Raw genomic sequence first — 15,934 nt, forward strand, 5'->3', positions numbered from 1 at the left:
AGACTGCTTCATTAACCCCTCCCTTCAACCACCCACTCCGGGTCTTCATCCTATGCGATGTCGTCCCAACACCCATTTCCAGCGCAGCCTCGCGGCTCCCCCTGGCGGGTGTTCTCCCTCACTGCAAGGAGCAATAAACAATGAAGCCCACGTTCCCAGTGGCGTTGGGCTGAAAAGTGACCCCGGCAGCCCAGGGGAGCCTCTGCAGGATCAGCCGAGGGAATGTATGCACACATGTATATAGGGGCACTCGTGCCGCATGCAGAACGGTAGCAGCACATGCAAAGTCACACAACAGCCCCCATCTCCAGGGGACTTGGGGGGGGGCACGAATGCTATGGAGCCATTCAAAATGAGCCGCTGGATTTTATTTTTTGGCTCACTCAGCCCATCCTGAAAGCGTGGCTGGCGTGGCATGTGATGCTGGGGATCAAACCAAGGTCTCCTGCGCCTGCTTAGGCAGGACCAACTGAGCTATCCCGCCAGCCCAAAGGGTGTTTTTTTCCCCTGGATTTACTGATAAAAAAATTTCTCAGTTTGTAGTACACTGCGCTCCATGGAGACAGCACCCAGGCAACTGAAGGTTGACCTGCACTGGGAGACTGTGGCTCCCTGAGAAAAGAAAGTAACATGCTGAGGGAAAAATACAAAGAGGATTGTTGCTGAGCTAAATGAAAGCCTGTCCAAAAAAAAAAAAAAAAAGTTGCCAAGGCTCAGAGAGGAGAAAGGTAAAAAATAATTGGCTCCAGCCGTTTTGTTCCCCTTGTCTGTAAGTAATTTAACATTCTAAATCTAATTCAATCGTTTTAAAGAAAATATTGAAAAATCTAAGACTATACATATATTGCTTTTAAACAGTACAGTGTCTTTTTTGGGTATGTTTCACGTACCACTAAGCATGTATTTTTTTGTTTTTTATTGTGTTCTTGGAGCACGTCTTCAGACCGTTTCCCTAGGGTATTTCCAATAGCCACTGGCCTTGCCTGTACAGCCTGGGGGTTGCAGCTGGCATGGAAACTGACATCAGGTTCCTGCTGGTGCACAGCACAGGGTACATACAGGGTGGTCATTTTCTTCATCTGTAGTTTCTGATGCAACTTACATAAGGTAACTGCTGAATCTCACTCTAGTTGCAAAGCAACAAAACTGCAGCTATTTGGTTGACATTCGGGATGCTTCTAAGTACACGCAAACAATTTCACCAAGATGTTTTAGGCCTGGGTGTCACAGCATGTGCAGCTCCCCAATGCCACCAACTCGGGAGGCAGGAGGATCACCAGTCTGAGGCACGCCTGAGCAATTTAGCAAGACCTTGTCTCAAAATAAAAGCTCAGAAAGGGCTGAGGATGTAGCTCAGTGAGAGAGTGCCCTGGGTTTGATCTCTAGGACCCTCCCCCAGTTCCTATATAACATGACGCTCAGATTACAGGATTAAGTGGGGGAAAGTCAACAAATGGCACACAGGACTGCAGATGGCTGTGAGCATCCAGTACTGCAGAATTCCAAATACCTTGCTTTTCTGAACAAATGACATATTTCACATATCAAGAAAAAGGGTAAGGGCCGGCCAGATAGCTCAGTGGACTACAGCGCCTGCTTAGGCAGATGCAGAGACCGGGGTATGATCCCTGGCACATGCCATACTGGATCTGCCCCGGGTGCGCTGAGATGGCAATTGAGACTGGACGTAGTAGCACATGCTTATAATCCCAGCGCCTGGGAGGCTGAAAACGGGAGGATCACTAGGAGTTCGACCTGTGTAGTAAGACCCTGTACTAAATACATTAAAAAAAAGAAAAAAGAAAAAGGGTAAAATACATAAAAATACTGATAGCTTCTTGCTCTGGACATTATGCATAGCTTTCTCTCCTATTAGTCGGTTTTTTTTTTTTTTTAATTTTATTTATTTATTTATTTATTTATGTGTGTGTGTGTGTGTGTGTGTGTGGCCAGCTCAGCCCACCAGGGGGCGGGGCTGGCTGGCATGTGGTGCTGGGGGATTGAACCGCGGTCCCTGTGCTTTGCTAAGCTTGTTCTAAGTGGGTGCTTTAGACCACTGAGCCATCTCACCAGCCCCTAGTCGGTGTTTGATAGAGAAAGATATAATACAGATACGTAAGAATTAACAAAATTGGCTTGCAACAGGCACCTGTAGTCGGACAAGGAAGCTTGCAGATGGTGTCTGCACTCTGGAGACCTAAGGGTCCAGCTCAAGGTCTGGAGCTCACTGCAGGGTCCATGCAAGTCTGTATTAGGAGGCCAGTGGGTCTGCAATGGGAGGCTGGAGAGTCTACCGGAAGGCTGGAGGATCCATGCCGGAAGCTGAAGAGTTGGCGCTGGGAGCCAGGAGATGACATCCAACGTGAAGGCAAAGGCTGGAGCTTCCCTGAAGAAATAGTGGTGAGTCTTCTTTGCTTTCCCCTTATACTGTCCAGGCGACAAGCTGCCCTGGGCTAGGTCCTGCACACCCCAGGGGGTGGGACTGCTGAGCCAGTTTAATTGAGCTTCTCTTACACTGACACAATCAACCCTCACACACACCTTTGTAGTTATAACTTTTTCAATCTTAATACTTTATCTGAATAAAAAGAAAAGCTTCTAAGAGAGTGGTTGAGATCGGAACCTGAGCCAGACAGAGGTAAGGCCCAGGGGAGTGAGCACCTGGCCAAGGGGACATGGCTAGGCCTGGGGAGGGGCTGGGCAGAGTGAGGGAGGGGGTCTCTGTTCTAGCTCGGGCCCCTGTCCTGCTGAGGGTGACTGTGGGACCAAAGGCCCGCACCGCTGGGAGAACCCAGGTGTGGCAGAAAGGAAGCACCCTCAGATGCCACGTAGGCACATAGCCACCTCTCCTTGGAGGTGACTGGTTCATCAGTCTTCTACGTCACAAAAGCAACCCTCAACATTTCGAGGTTGATCCTCATACACTGAGCGGCGAAGAGTGACAGCCCATTAAGAGAAAGCCAATGTATCCCCTTAATTATTCAAAGTTGCAAGACAGTATTTCTCATTAGCTTCATTTACAAACCCCACCGCAACAATGAAGGAAATGTTACTTAATAGACAAAGAAAGGAGCCCAGACAAATAAGCCAAAGAGCACAAGGCCAAATCTGATATTCTTTAACAAAAGCAAGGAAAGACTCAACCCTTCCCAGAAAATAAAGCGCAGCCACGCTCATTGCCAAGATCCAAAGAAAAAAATTTATTTACAATAGAAGATTTTATTTGAAACATGCATTCTTTAAAACAAATCAGCAAATGTGGATCAAGTTTACACTCCTTAAGGCAAGAGTCCCTATGCACGCTGTACATGTTCATATTAAATCAAAAGCTGCTCGCCCTGGGAATCCGTGTACAAAGGGCAGGGCCAAGGTCAGCAATTTTTTGCCTTTTATTAGAGAATCAGACAGTCTCCCTGATACAGGAACTCTGAGGTCAACTTGCTATGAATTATACTAGGAAAATGCAAACCAATAGCAAGAAATCCTGATAGTCTCCGTAGTACTGCATACAATCAAATCAAACGTTATTTAGAAAGGAAATACAGTAGTGCATACGAAAAGTGAAAACAGAACCTGTCCGCGTAACTTCGAGGACAGCAGTGTGCCAATGGTCATATTGCACGCGACAGTCAAGTCCAAGCATTTGGTTTAGAGTTAGCTTTTCCCCATTTTAGCAATCAGTTCATCGCAAATCTTGGTCAGCTCTTCTATCTCCTTATTCTGAAAGAAAAGACAAGGAAGAAGTTTCTGATCTTTGAAATCAAGTCAATCAAAAGAGGTGCTGAGAACTTTGGGAGGATGAGGTTCTGCCCAGCCCCTCGGTCCCCCAAAGGTGACATAAGCAGGGGAATTACCTGGGACCACACAATCTGCTCTAGCTATGAGACCTGGGGCAGGTTACACAACCTCTCGGAACCTTGGTCTCCTTATTTTTAAAATGTAAGTGATAATATCTGTCTGAGAAGTAAATGAGGTTGTGCAAATAAGGCAAGACATGCAAATGGGCTAAGAAATGCAAATGAGGCAGGGAATGCAGAGTGACTAGCACAGACTACAGGGTTACTCAGTACAATTCTTGTCTCTGCCTGTGAAGGCTACGCTCTGGGATAGTGATGGTCTGGGCTGGGCTGAGCCCTTCACTGGCTTTCTGCACAAGAAGGGTCATGCAATTCTACTTGGATAAGAACAACAGCATTATTTGGAAGATGGCCCGTAGGTGTTGTTGTGGGGACAGGTGTTGGCAAGGTGGCAGAGTAGATGCAAGGTAGCTTAAGGATGTTCCTCCTGACATGCCTTGTACATTCTCTGAAGACCAATCAGGGGCAACCAACCACAGGGGTGTGCAGCAATGACTTCCCAGCCTCTCTGATGGGATCCAGCGACATGTGCCATTGTGCAGACACGGCTCAGCTCTCAGCAAGCGAGACACGGAGCCCCCAGGCTGAGCCGCTGTAACCGCACTACCCCCTCGAGGGGCCTGCTCCCAGGGACAGGTCTTTCTGGAATCCTGGGCACATTTTGCAGCCCGCATTTCCTCAAAGTCTCTATGGAAGGTGAACTGAGACCTTTCCATGGAGACCTTGGGACTTTGTGGGACATGTGCCAAGCCGGAGCCATGAGCTTTGTTTTAAGGCAGGACTCCTGGTGCCATGCGTCACAGAACCATATGCAGGGGAAGAATGAGCCTTCTATAGTAGGGGTGGGAGGGCGGTCTACCACCAGCTGCGCCACTTCCTGTCTCCATTGTATGCTCTGAGTTCAGAGAGGCACTGCTGGAAGACGAGGCTCCCAGGGGGATCATGGGCTCTTCAGGAGCATGAGTCTTCAGGTCATTGTCATCAGTACTGCCACTGCTTCCCTGGGCTGCTGATAACAAATGCTGACTTTCATGGAGTGCTTGCTATATGCCAGTCACTACGCTGGGCATTCTGACTACTGGGACCTTAAGGAAGCCATTAATAACCCCATTTTCTCATGAGGAAACTGAGGCTTGGAAAGGCTGAGCATTTTGCTTAAGGTCACACAGCCTGTCACATGTGGCTGGCCTGGAGTACAAACTCAAGATGACCTGGCAACTCTATGGTGTTGTCATTACACTTACTGAACAAAATGCCAGCTGACTCATGGTTAAGAGGCATGCGCAGACCCCTAAGATATGGATGCCTGGAAGCTTTCCAAGCTCTGTGCTGGGATCCTCGGCCACCATCAAACTGCCCCGCGGAGGAGCTTCGCGCATCTAGCATATCTGGCAACATTTAGGCTTGCTCCTTGTAAAATGTAGTTCACGTACTAAAGTGCCTAGTAACCATTAGCCTTTTTCATCCTAAGAGGTAGAATGAAGCCAGCGATCTGTACCATTCCTTCCAGCTGCCTGGGTTCTGGAGCAGTAGGAACATACTGAGGGACACAGTTGTGACAGGTGGGGAATGACTTGGGCTTCAGAGCAACTCCCGCCTGGAATGTTTTTAGAGCTGAAGGGAACCTAGAACAAGCCTTGCCCAGAGCTGTACAGATGGCCAAGTTCGGTGAGAAGAAAAGCTGCCTGATTCTCAGGGCTCTACCCCTGATGCCATCTAAGTCAGGTGAGGCTTAGGTTTTCATGAAGACAGAGGTTACAGCTGGTTAGCCAAGCTGTCCCTCTGGACCGTGCTGGAACCTCAGGGTGTTTCTCCAGTAGCAGGGGCCACCTGGCAGACAGGCTGATGCTCACCTGCCTACTAAACACAAGGGGCCCCTCGATGCCAACATGTACTGCATGTACCGCTACCCCAGGCTGCTAAGCTCTGCCGACCAGGAGAACCTTAAGGCTCAGCAATAAACTGGAAGGAAACTGCGTATCTAGAAACCTCCTCCATTCAAGCAACAGCAGGAGTGGGCCTGCCCTCACGTAGACAGACTTAGCCTCACGCACCCAGCACTGCTGACTGATAGAGCTCCTCATAGACACACCCAGGGAGGAGATATACATAGGGGGCTGAGTATCAAATGGAAATCTGGAAACCTGGGGACAAGCTGTGTGACCTCAGGAGATTTGCCTCTTATCCATGGAACAAGTGGACATCTGGACTTTTCTGGCCCTGACACTCTCTGTTCCCTGCGCCTACTGCTTGTCTCAGCCTGGGGCCTGGTAGGTACCACCACATCCACTCACTAACAGGAACCTTGGACAGAAGCATCCGATCAAGTACTATGCCTAGCACATTAGGGTCTTAATAAACTGTGTACATATGAGTGAATATTGTAAAGGAATGAGAAGTGGAAACAAGTATCTGGAGGATTTCAGAGAAGGAAGAAAGGAAGCCCATCTTGGTTGGGGCTGGTGTGATGCCGGACCCTCAGGAGGAAGACACCGATACACACATGCGGGATGGCACCAGCCCACCCACAGCAGCCCCTACCTTCTGCTCCAACGTTCTTTCCAGAGCATCCACTCGCAGCTGCTCCTTCCGCAGGCTGGCCTGGTAGGCAGCTTGCTCCTGCTGGGCCTTGCCTCGAACCTGGGCAATCTCTGCATTGGCCCTGGGGGAACAGGGGACTCAGAATGATCATGCTTCATCACAGATGGCCACAGGTGCCTCCTACTTTGCTCCTCTTAGTTCTGGGCAGAAGGGACTGGCTCTGACCCCATCAACCACAGCCCACACACAGGAGCTCAGAAAGGCCTCCACCCCCAACTCCCACAAGCTGGAAATGTTTTGGACACTGGAAACATTACAACACATGCCGCCCCCATCAGACTGGACATGATCTGAGAGTGTGCCCTTAGGGCTGGTCATACCAAAAATATGCACATGGATCAGCTGCCCTCCGCAAACCAATGTCAGGCACCACCGGAGCTCCCCGCTGGGTAAGTTACCTGTCCAGTTTCTCCTCCGCATGCACCTTCAGGGCCTGGTACCTCTGCTCCTCCTTCTTCACTCGTGACAGGTACTCTTGTGCACATTTCTTTAGCACCTCTTCATTCTGGGATGACAGAAGATGGGGGCTCACAAGAAAATTGCCTGGAGTTTCAGGAAGCCCAGTAACTCTAGGGTACAGGTACAAGCCTGGCTCCTGAGCCTTCAAGGATCCCCCCACACACACACACTTCACAGTTCAAGATGGTCCTGGAGCCCCCCAAGCCCCTCCAAAGAGCTCCCACCTTTCTTCCATACACCCAGCCTCCTGCTGCGCCCAGGAACACGGACAAACCTTGCGGAAACCCTCAAGGACTTCCTTCATCTTCTCGTATCTCCTGAAAAGGTCAGCCAGAGACTTCTCCACGGAGTTCAGGTCGGCCAGGGCTTGCTCCTTCTCCAGGACCAGCTGCTGCACAGTTTGGTGCGACACAGACTTCTCTCTTTGCTCGTCCTCTGGCAGGAGAGACGGGGGGGGGGGGGGGGATGATGACGCCTGAAACCCACACCGGGTCCCTGGGGCCAGCTAAGCCCTCGGGTGCAACTCAGCCTAACCAGTGGGTGCAGCTTAAGCCCTGACTCTTCCCTGGAATGGACCCTTTCCCCAAAGTCCTGGATGGTCTGTAAAAGAAGAAACCTAGAGGCCCAGCATCCCAGACCTGGTCCTGCACAGGTGGAAATTAGTCATTATCTTTTAACCTGATCAAGGCAGTCCCTTACAAATCTATCCTAGAGACCCTAGTGACCATTTTTTCCTACAGCAAACAGACTCAGCAGATAGAGAAGACATTGATATTGCCCTTATGTAGGGCAAGATTCAAGGGTGCTTGAGGGGTAAGCCTCTCTAAAAGTTAGCAAGACAAAGAGAATCATTGGGAGAGAAAAAGATTTTTTCACCCCTAAAGCATCCCATAAACAAAAGCCCCCAACACTTTCTCCTCCATTTCACACTGCAAGGTTCTTTGATGCAGCAAGCTCTAACCCCAGTGAGTGCAGCAGAACTAATGTGGGTCCAGTTGGAGGGCTGATCCTGGCTGAGAACCCCGCTCCTCTTCAGCTCACCCCACTGCCACGCAACCATCTTGCGCTACACTCCAACACTAGACATCCCCAACTCCATTGCTGTGCTGATGGGACAGGTTCCCCTGACCACTCTACACACCGCCCCTGCACACACTGATGCCAGGTGCTGAGGGGACCTTTGCTCTCTGGGTGACGGCAAGTGGCAAGGGAGCGCCTTCACTTGGACCTCCTGAGGTACCTGCCCTTGTAGATTTGCCTCTCTGGGAGTGTCAGCTCATTTAGGAGAGGACTGACTCTAAGGGCTGCCAAGAGGAATCGTATCTAGGAATGGCGACAGTGACAGCAATAGCAACCACCAACTCTCCTATGCCAAGCACTCTACTGACAGCTCTGCAGGGTGAATGCTGAGCCAGCGCCTGGTAGATGAGCTTCCAAGAGTGCAAACCAGGCCGCCTCACTCCTGCTGAGAAAAGCCCAGGCGTCTGCCCCTGCGCTAGGACCAAGCTCCAGACTCCTTCCCACAGGCTCTGCCCTCCAGCCTCCCTGGCCTCTGTGCTTCAGCCAGATGCCCTGTGCACCCAGGCAGCCCCCGGAGCTCCCCATGTCTCCCCCATTCACTCAGGACTCTGATCCCTCGGCACCTCAGGAAGGCGTGGAATGTGCTCCCCGGTGTGTGCACGCACAGGGCTGTGTGTGTGAGTGTGCATGTGCCAAAGTGTGTGGGGGCCACCTGCACACCCACAGACACACTCTCTCCAGGGCAGACACTGGAACGTGGCTCTCCGTCTGTTTTCCCCACTGCTCTAACCCAGGCTTGAAGAGCGTCTCTGCCTAGGTGACACCTCCACACAGCCCACGCAAGGAACGAACAGCTGAGCCTTACAGGAGCCCAGGTGGGGTTTTCTTGCTTTCATTTGACAGAAGGTGAAATGGAGCCACTGTTCACTGAGGAAACAGCAGAACGCAAATGCAAAGCCCTGATCAGGACCACCCTGCCTCGGAGGGTTCCCGTGACAACTGACTTTGAAAGACACGACTCAGTAACAGCAGGGAGGCTGTCTGGGTGCCTTCCCTGATGGGTGCCTTCCCTGATGGGTGCCTTGCCCACTGCCTAAGGTGAAAGTGCTTGAAGGTCCCGACCCCTCGGGCCCAGGCCTCACTTCCTGATCTAGGTGGCTGTCATGCGTGAGTGGGCATCAAGCCAGCTGGAGAGTCTGTGCAGACTGGGCCTCACACCGTCCTGGTCGGGGCCAGGAATCTGCACCGGGAACAACCTCCTTGTGAAGTGGATGCAGGCCGCCTAGGTACCACGGGCCAGGAAGAAGCCCGAGGTCCCCTGTCCCTGCCTCTGCAGTCACACGGCTCTTCACACACTCACTACCAGCAGTCTGGAGCCACACAGGGCCATGGGCAAGAGGCTCCTAAATCTGACATCCCAGGTTTGAACCCTGGCTCTGACACTTACCAGCTGTGTGACCTGGGACAGGGGCTTTGAAGTCAGGGATAGCACTACTGCTGTCTCACTGGGGGAAGGGTAAACAAGACGTATACAAAGTCCTCAACACCGAGAGAGCCTGGTAGTAGTGACCTGTTATCAGCAGCCTGTGAAGCCTGTGAGTCTCCCCTGGATCTGTGCACAGGGCCTGGGGTGGGGAGGTGGCAGAGCCTAACAGAATCCCTGGCAACCTGCTCGTTCCACCCCTTCTCCTCAAATAGGGCATTTCCATGTTTTATCAGTAACCCAATGCTTGCTTCTGCTGCAGGTAAGGTGTTTCCTTAGTTCCCAGCACACTCGGCTGCTATGCCACCCCCACTGCCACCGCCACATATACATTTCACCCAGCGAGGAGAAAGGAGCCACTTATCAAACAGAGTCCATCTGATTTCCTGGATCCAAGATGTCTCCTGCCTTAGGTTTCCTCTCCTCCCCATCTAACCCTTTTAAAAACAGAACAGCCCAAATCCCAGGAGACTGAGGCGACGAGAACGGTGTGCAAATCTTTTTATGCATGGCCAGTGCACTTAAGTTCTTCAAATCAGGAAATCAGCCTTAGACCAGCAATGGGCTGCACTCGACCACAGAACAATGCCTCTGAAGCCTGGTCTGGCCTTTTCAGCACAACATCATTACACTGTGTGGAGAATGTAGCGAAAACACCAAAGCAAAAACCATAAAAACAGAAAAACAAAACACAAACAGGGGTTGCAATGGGGAAAATTAGGGGAAAGGGGGAAAATTAGGGGAAAGCGTTTACTTACCAGGCTTGCCTGTTTGTTTTGCAAGCAAAGGGCAAGAAGCAACAGAAAATGGAAGCAAAACAGATAATCAGGGTACTTGATCGGAAGGCAGAAAAAAATCAATTGCACAACCTGGAATGCAGAAAGCACAGAACTCTCTTTTTGTTTTCTAAATCCTAAACAGCCAGCATTTGAATTTGAAGAGACACATCTGATGAGAAGGACCAGTGGCGGGATCAATGGCACACGTGTGGAGCCACCTGGGGAAGCTGTACGGGAGCCACAGAACCAGGCAGAGCCAGCCAGGTGGGCTGTGTCCCTGGCACCTGCCAAGCGTGTGTGTTCACGCTGCTCCTGAACTGCTGCCTACGCCCTACCCCGAGCAACCCTGGTCAGGTGAGTAAAACTGGGAAAGGGAAGTACGAAATCCAGAGGAGGCGCGTGGGCGTCCTGCAACTCAACCTGTCCCCAAAGCTCAGGCCCCACTGCCTTCTATGAGGACATGGAGACCTTTGAAGTCTATTGTGGCTTTAACCAATGACCTGTAACAGTGACTAAAGGATGACAGCCATGGACTTGCCACTTTTCTGATGAGCAAAGCTCTGGAAAAGTGGATGACAGAGGGGACAGTGAATGGGGACGGGGAACAGACACACAGGTGAGAGAGCACACTAAGTGACCACACTACTCCCAGCTAGACTCTGGAGGGGTCACTCGGAGCCACTCAGAAGGTATAGGAAATTGCTTCAAGGGGCTGAATCTATAGCTCTTGCAGAGGAAACACACAGCAGGTGTCCTTGGGGAGAGGTGGCACAGGTGGCCATAATCCCTGCAATGAGCAAAAAGCAAAAGCCGTCATATGCCGAAGGACCACGCTGGAACCGCGCCACATGTGCTATTCACACTGCCTCAGACTGAAAACATCCCAGCGGCTCTTACCTGCAAACACTCTATGAGGAAAGCCTCAAAGGCTACTACCTTCCTATCCCACAGGGACTATGTGTTAACGAGAGAGGCTCGCTCATGCCTGAGCAATCAAGAGTCTGCTTGTATCAACTCTGCCGAAAAGCTCTGCTTACCAACTAAGCAGAAAAAGCTGGCTGTGGGCAGCCTTCTCTCAGGAGCAAAGCTTACGCCCTTCAAGCCTTAGCCCCACACCTCCCCTGCACAACCGCCAAGGGCAGAACTACAGAGGCATGGCTCAGATGTTTCCAGATGCACTGGGGCAGGCCTAAGGGATGCTCTCATGCCCCAAGCCTCCAGGAGGCCCCAGGTTTGCTCAGCTTGGCAGACGCTTCATACTGAAAGATGCACAGCAGTACCTTGGTTTACAAATATAATGTGCTTTAAAATAATAATTTGTTTTACCATTTGGGGGAAATGGTTGTATCTGGGGGGCTGTGGTCATGTATGTCACCCCATGTGGGGTTTGGAAGTAAAACTTTTCCACACACCTTTGTATGGGAGCCTAATTTTTTACAAACAGAAGCGCTCATGGACCAAGGTATCCCTGTAAATCCTTCCCTGACCTGGTCACCTTTATATAGCAGTTTCAATGACCAGAGTTTTAAAATACTGTTATCTCACCCCCACGTGTCCACAAATTCTTAAAACCATGTAACACACTTCATTTGACAGAAAGCACACACCTGACATGACCAAGTGGTCTTTCCTGGAGCTCAGCATGAACGGCCTGGATTATACTGAACCCTAATTAAAGCCCTTTGGAGCCTGCTGCAACAGCTATAATCCTGGCTCTTCTGGACTCCCAATTCAAGGTCAGCCTGGGCAATTTAGGTGACACTGCCTCAAATTTAAAAATAAAGGGGTGGAGGTATAGTGAAGTGAGGGGCCTTCAATCTCCAGTACCACCCGAAACAAAAACAAAGTAAAACATAAAAACCTTCTTTGGAAGGCACTTGATGGCCTCTGCACTGCAGCTACTATTCTGTTTGTCTGGGGACAGGTTAGTCTGGGGTGTGACTCCTAAATCCAAATATCTGAGAGAGGGCTTCTTTACAAACTCGAATATACCAATCAATGGTGGACTGTGGGCACTTGGAGGTTTTTACTCCATAATATCACTTCTACGGGGCCTGCCCTGTAGCTCAGTTCTTTAAGTGGCTGCTTCCACAAAGGTGTCAGCCTCAGGTTGCTGTATTCGATCCCCACAACTCCAGCCAGCCAAACCTGCCCGGAAGGCATTCGGAGAAAAAAAAAATCCATAATATCACTTCTGAACAGTGATCATTACTGTAAAAAGTTGGGCTTGGTGCTTCTCTAAGAGCATTTGTCATTATTAAAAAAGACCAAGATAAAGTTCGCAAAGACAGTGAAGGCCTAACTGTAACTTAGAACTCAAGGCCGTCTTCCATCAGGGGCCACAGCAATTTGTCAGTGCAGGCAGCCTGGGTGCTGTGCTAAGACTGATTCTGAGGCAGTGTCCAGTCTCAGGAAGTGTGTGGGTATTGGTTGGCAGAATTCAGGACGGTCACAGAAGGGAAGGGAGAGGGGAGAGGGTCGGCAACTGCCACAGGCTCCGCTGTCCTGCCCTAGGCCCCTGTGTAATGGCTGAAAGGGAGAAATTCGTCACTGGAGTCCAAACTAAAATAGGATTCAGGAATTTGATTCCGATTTCCTCCCATGAGCAAAAATTAAAGTCCTGAACAATCTGGGAGCAAACTTCAATCTCTTTTCCCATGAGGTGAACAGTTCTTTTGCGGCCTATGGAGATGGCCACCACAGTGTTCCTTACGAACATTAGGAATTCTAAGCCACATCCAGACGGGTGTTCCAAGAGGCCCCTGCTCTCCACCTGAAGCAGAGCCACCTGCCAAGCTATTTCTTCCAAGGATTTCATGTTCTCAAAGGCCTCCACCCTCAAAGGCCTCCCCCGATCAGGAAACCTCAGGACAGGTAGGAGCAACCGAGTCAGGACACCTACCTATCATCTGCGCGATCGTCTTCTCATACTCAGCCACGATCTTCCTGGAAGAGACAGAAGGGCATGTTGGACCAGGCCTTCCTGCCCACAGCCTAAGAACCTAATGTCAACAGTGTGACACCCAGTCACCTCAGGGACATGGTAGTTCAGCGAGAACAAGTGATCTCTTGTGGCTCTGGCTTTCTCACCTGCATGTCTTTGTGCATGTTCGCATCTACTCTCTACCTCCACCGCTCAGAGTCTGTCTCTCATGGTCTTTCTCAAATGTTCTCTCCTCCAAATGCTTTCTCCTTCATTCTAATACTTCTTCTACATGTTCTTCCAAAGCTTCTTGCCCTGTCTTCTCCATTGGAGAAGAAGCTCCTCAAGGCCCGAGGCTTCTTCTTGTGCTTTTAGAGCAGGATCAGGTTAAAGGAGCGCTTCTTGGGGAGACTCCACCAACAGCAGCTGCTTAGAAACCTAAAGTCTCCACTCACTAACCTGCTTCTTAGCTACCCCCAAGTTGAAGCAGCAGGGGTGAGAAGTCTTCCCTCCAAAGCCAATTTTCTGAAAGAAGCCTTGGGAAAGGCTGCAGTTTCATCCACATAATCCAGGGATGGTTTTCCCAAGAGAACCAACAGATGCTAATGGCCAAAGACCCAGGATCCAAAGGACACGAGATCACAAAGACTCAGGGCTAGGTGGCCTGGGCCCTGCTGATCTGCCTCACGTGGGGTACATGGCTGTGAATCAAGAGCTGGGAGGTCCATTACTACTGCTCAGGGATGACCCTTGAGTCTGATCTGAGGCTCTGGGGCTAGGGTGGGGGGCAGGGAGTGGAGGTTGGTAAGATTAAGAGGCAAAATGCAAGCTGAGGCATTCTGCAGCCCGAAGGCTTCCTAGCTCCAGAACACCCATCCTGGCTTCCTGACATTCATCCCAAGGTGAATACCTCAACCTGACCAGAGCCACAACAAGAAGGTACCAATGACAGAACCACTTTGATTCTTTCTCAACCCTGCACATAAGGACTGAAGAACAGGAGGATTACTACAGTCTGATCTGTTTAGTGAGACCCTGTGGACACTGCTAAATACATTAAAAAAAAAAAAATAGCACTCACCATTGCAGCTAAATGTGCTATGTACTACACGGTGGCTATTTATGTCTTTTATAATATAGAACAAATGAAAATGAATCCTTCAAGAGAAGGCTGAGTAGTGGAACTAGAGGCTGGCGGAGAGTGCTCTCCATACAGGTATTTATTGTCCTGCGTTCTTTAACCAATGGGCAAGCTGTCTTATAGGACTATCCTCGTAAAATGTGACCCTTGCAAAATGAAGAAAAGAGGACTGTTCCGACATAAGACACTATCTGGGGACCCAGTGACACCAGCCACTACTGGGTCACAGGTCATCATCCCCGGGCACCAGGAGGACGAGCACCACGACTCACCTCATTTCCATCACTTCCCGCCTGCTTTCTTCGTATTTATCCTTCCACTCGGAGACCTCTCTCTCCTTGGTGATGACCTAGTACCAGGGAGGAGAAAAGAAAGAGGAATTCCAATCTGACCAAATCAAGAAGGAGATATCAAAGAAATACTGTAAACCTTTCTAGAACAAACCCTAATTACATTCAGAGACTTACAGAGCAAGAGACAGAACTAAACCAGAAATGTGATTTCCACACTGCACGGGGAAGGTGTACGCTTTTTGTTACACATCCAACAAAGCCACACGTGTCTGTTGAAGCGATGTCGAGATCAGGCCCCTCCTCCGAGGGCCACACATCTTTGTCTGCAGTGTCCACTGGAAAAAGTCTGTCTCCAAAGACACTGGCTTTGTGGCTATATATACATATATTTACCAGTGACAGGCACCATACTATACACATACTGCAGTACCTCGGCTCTGGCAAGCTGCAGGGCAGAGTCCAAGTCCGGCTGCTGGAACAGAAGGCCTGGCTTCTCTACCTCGGTGGTCCCGATGCGGGAGTACAGGGCTGTTTTGGAGATGGAGACATCTGGTGGGTGAGCAGCCTCTCTCTGTGGAATGAGTTTCCATTTAAAAAACAAAAGTAAAAGAATACTCCAGTTAACACTGACCCCCTAACAAAGAGGACCGTATTCATCCCGCTGGGAATTGTATTCATCCTTAGTGGCACAGTTTTGAAACAAAAAACACTCCAAGTACTTGAAGATGTGAAAACTAATGAACGGGGGAATCCAGCATTCTGTCCCTGTGCAGACAGATGGGGACACTGATGGTGAAGAAGCCCTGGCAAGTAGGAGCCTGGGAGTCCAGTGCGCCTGCAGCCAGCTATCGCTGCCATTTATCAGATTCCCAGCCACTTAGGCATCGTGTATAAGGCCCAAGGGTATGATCCAGCAGGCTCCACTTCCCCGGGAAAGTTCTGCTGGTGAATGATACTGAATTCTAGTCTGTATTTGCCTAGCTTTGAACAACCACAGATTTGATCACTGCGGTAAGAACGGCCACATTTCAATTTAGGAGGCCACTTGCTTGCAAGGATCCATTTGAAGGGGAGTGATTCCCACAAAACTTCAGGCCTACTGTAGGTGTCAACGTCAGCAAGCTCTATCTACTGTGTGGATAACAATGCTGTCATTACGACTGTCGCATCAACGGAAAACTGAAAACTGGGTTCATCAACACATCCACATTTACTGATTAGGGCTGCAACAAGGGGATGACCCTGCCCCACCCACCTGATGCTGTGGTGAGGCATTCCAGCCCTCTGCAGGTGACAGTGACAGACACCAGCCTCAGAGAGGTCAGGAGCAGACGATGATTATTCTTAGCACAAAACGCTCAGCAATTTGCAGCAGAAT

The 15,934-nt window shown here is 50.1% G+C and overlaps 1 protein-coding gene across 25 annotated transcripts in view; it reads right to left on the reverse strand.

Moving 5' to 3' along the window:
- Positions 1–3,175: 3,175 nt before the first annotated feature.
- The window catches only part of Tacc2 (transforming acidic coiled-coil containing protein 2), a 247,871-nt gene continuing 235,112 nt past the window's right edge, over positions 3,176–15,934 (reverse strand). For 21 of the 25 annotated variants that reach the window (XM_023708947.1, XM_023708941.1, XM_023708952.1 and 18 more), the window contains 7 exons: positions 14,987–15,127; positions 14,536–14,612; positions 13,102–13,145; positions 7,192–7,352; positions 6,857–6,963; positions 6,399–6,519; positions 3,177–3,720 (listed from right to left, as the gene is read on the reverse strand). In XM_023708947.1, coding sequence (XP_023564715.1) covers positions 3,655–3,720; positions 6,399–6,519; positions 6,857–6,963; positions 7,192–7,352; positions 13,102–13,145; positions 14,536–14,612; positions 14,987–15,127 — 717 coding nt within the window. In that variant the 3' untranslated portion in view covers positions 3,177–3,654. Of the gene's footprint in view, positions 3,721–6,398; positions 6,520–6,856; positions 6,964–7,191; positions 7,353–13,101; positions 13,146–14,535; positions 14,613–14,986; positions 15,128–15,934 lie in introns of all 25 variants that reach the window. The other 4 variants (XM_023708945.1, XM_004625607.2, XM_004625605.2 and 1 more) reach the window with 1 other exon arrangement.

Source organism: Octodon degus, unplaced genomic scaffold (genome assembly GCF_000260255.1).
Source record: "Octodon degus isolate 3935 unplaced genomic scaffold, OctDeg1.0 scaffold00010, whole genome shotgun sequence".
NCBI lineage: Eukaryota > Metazoa > Chordata > Mammalia > Rodentia > Octodontidae > Octodon > Octodon degus.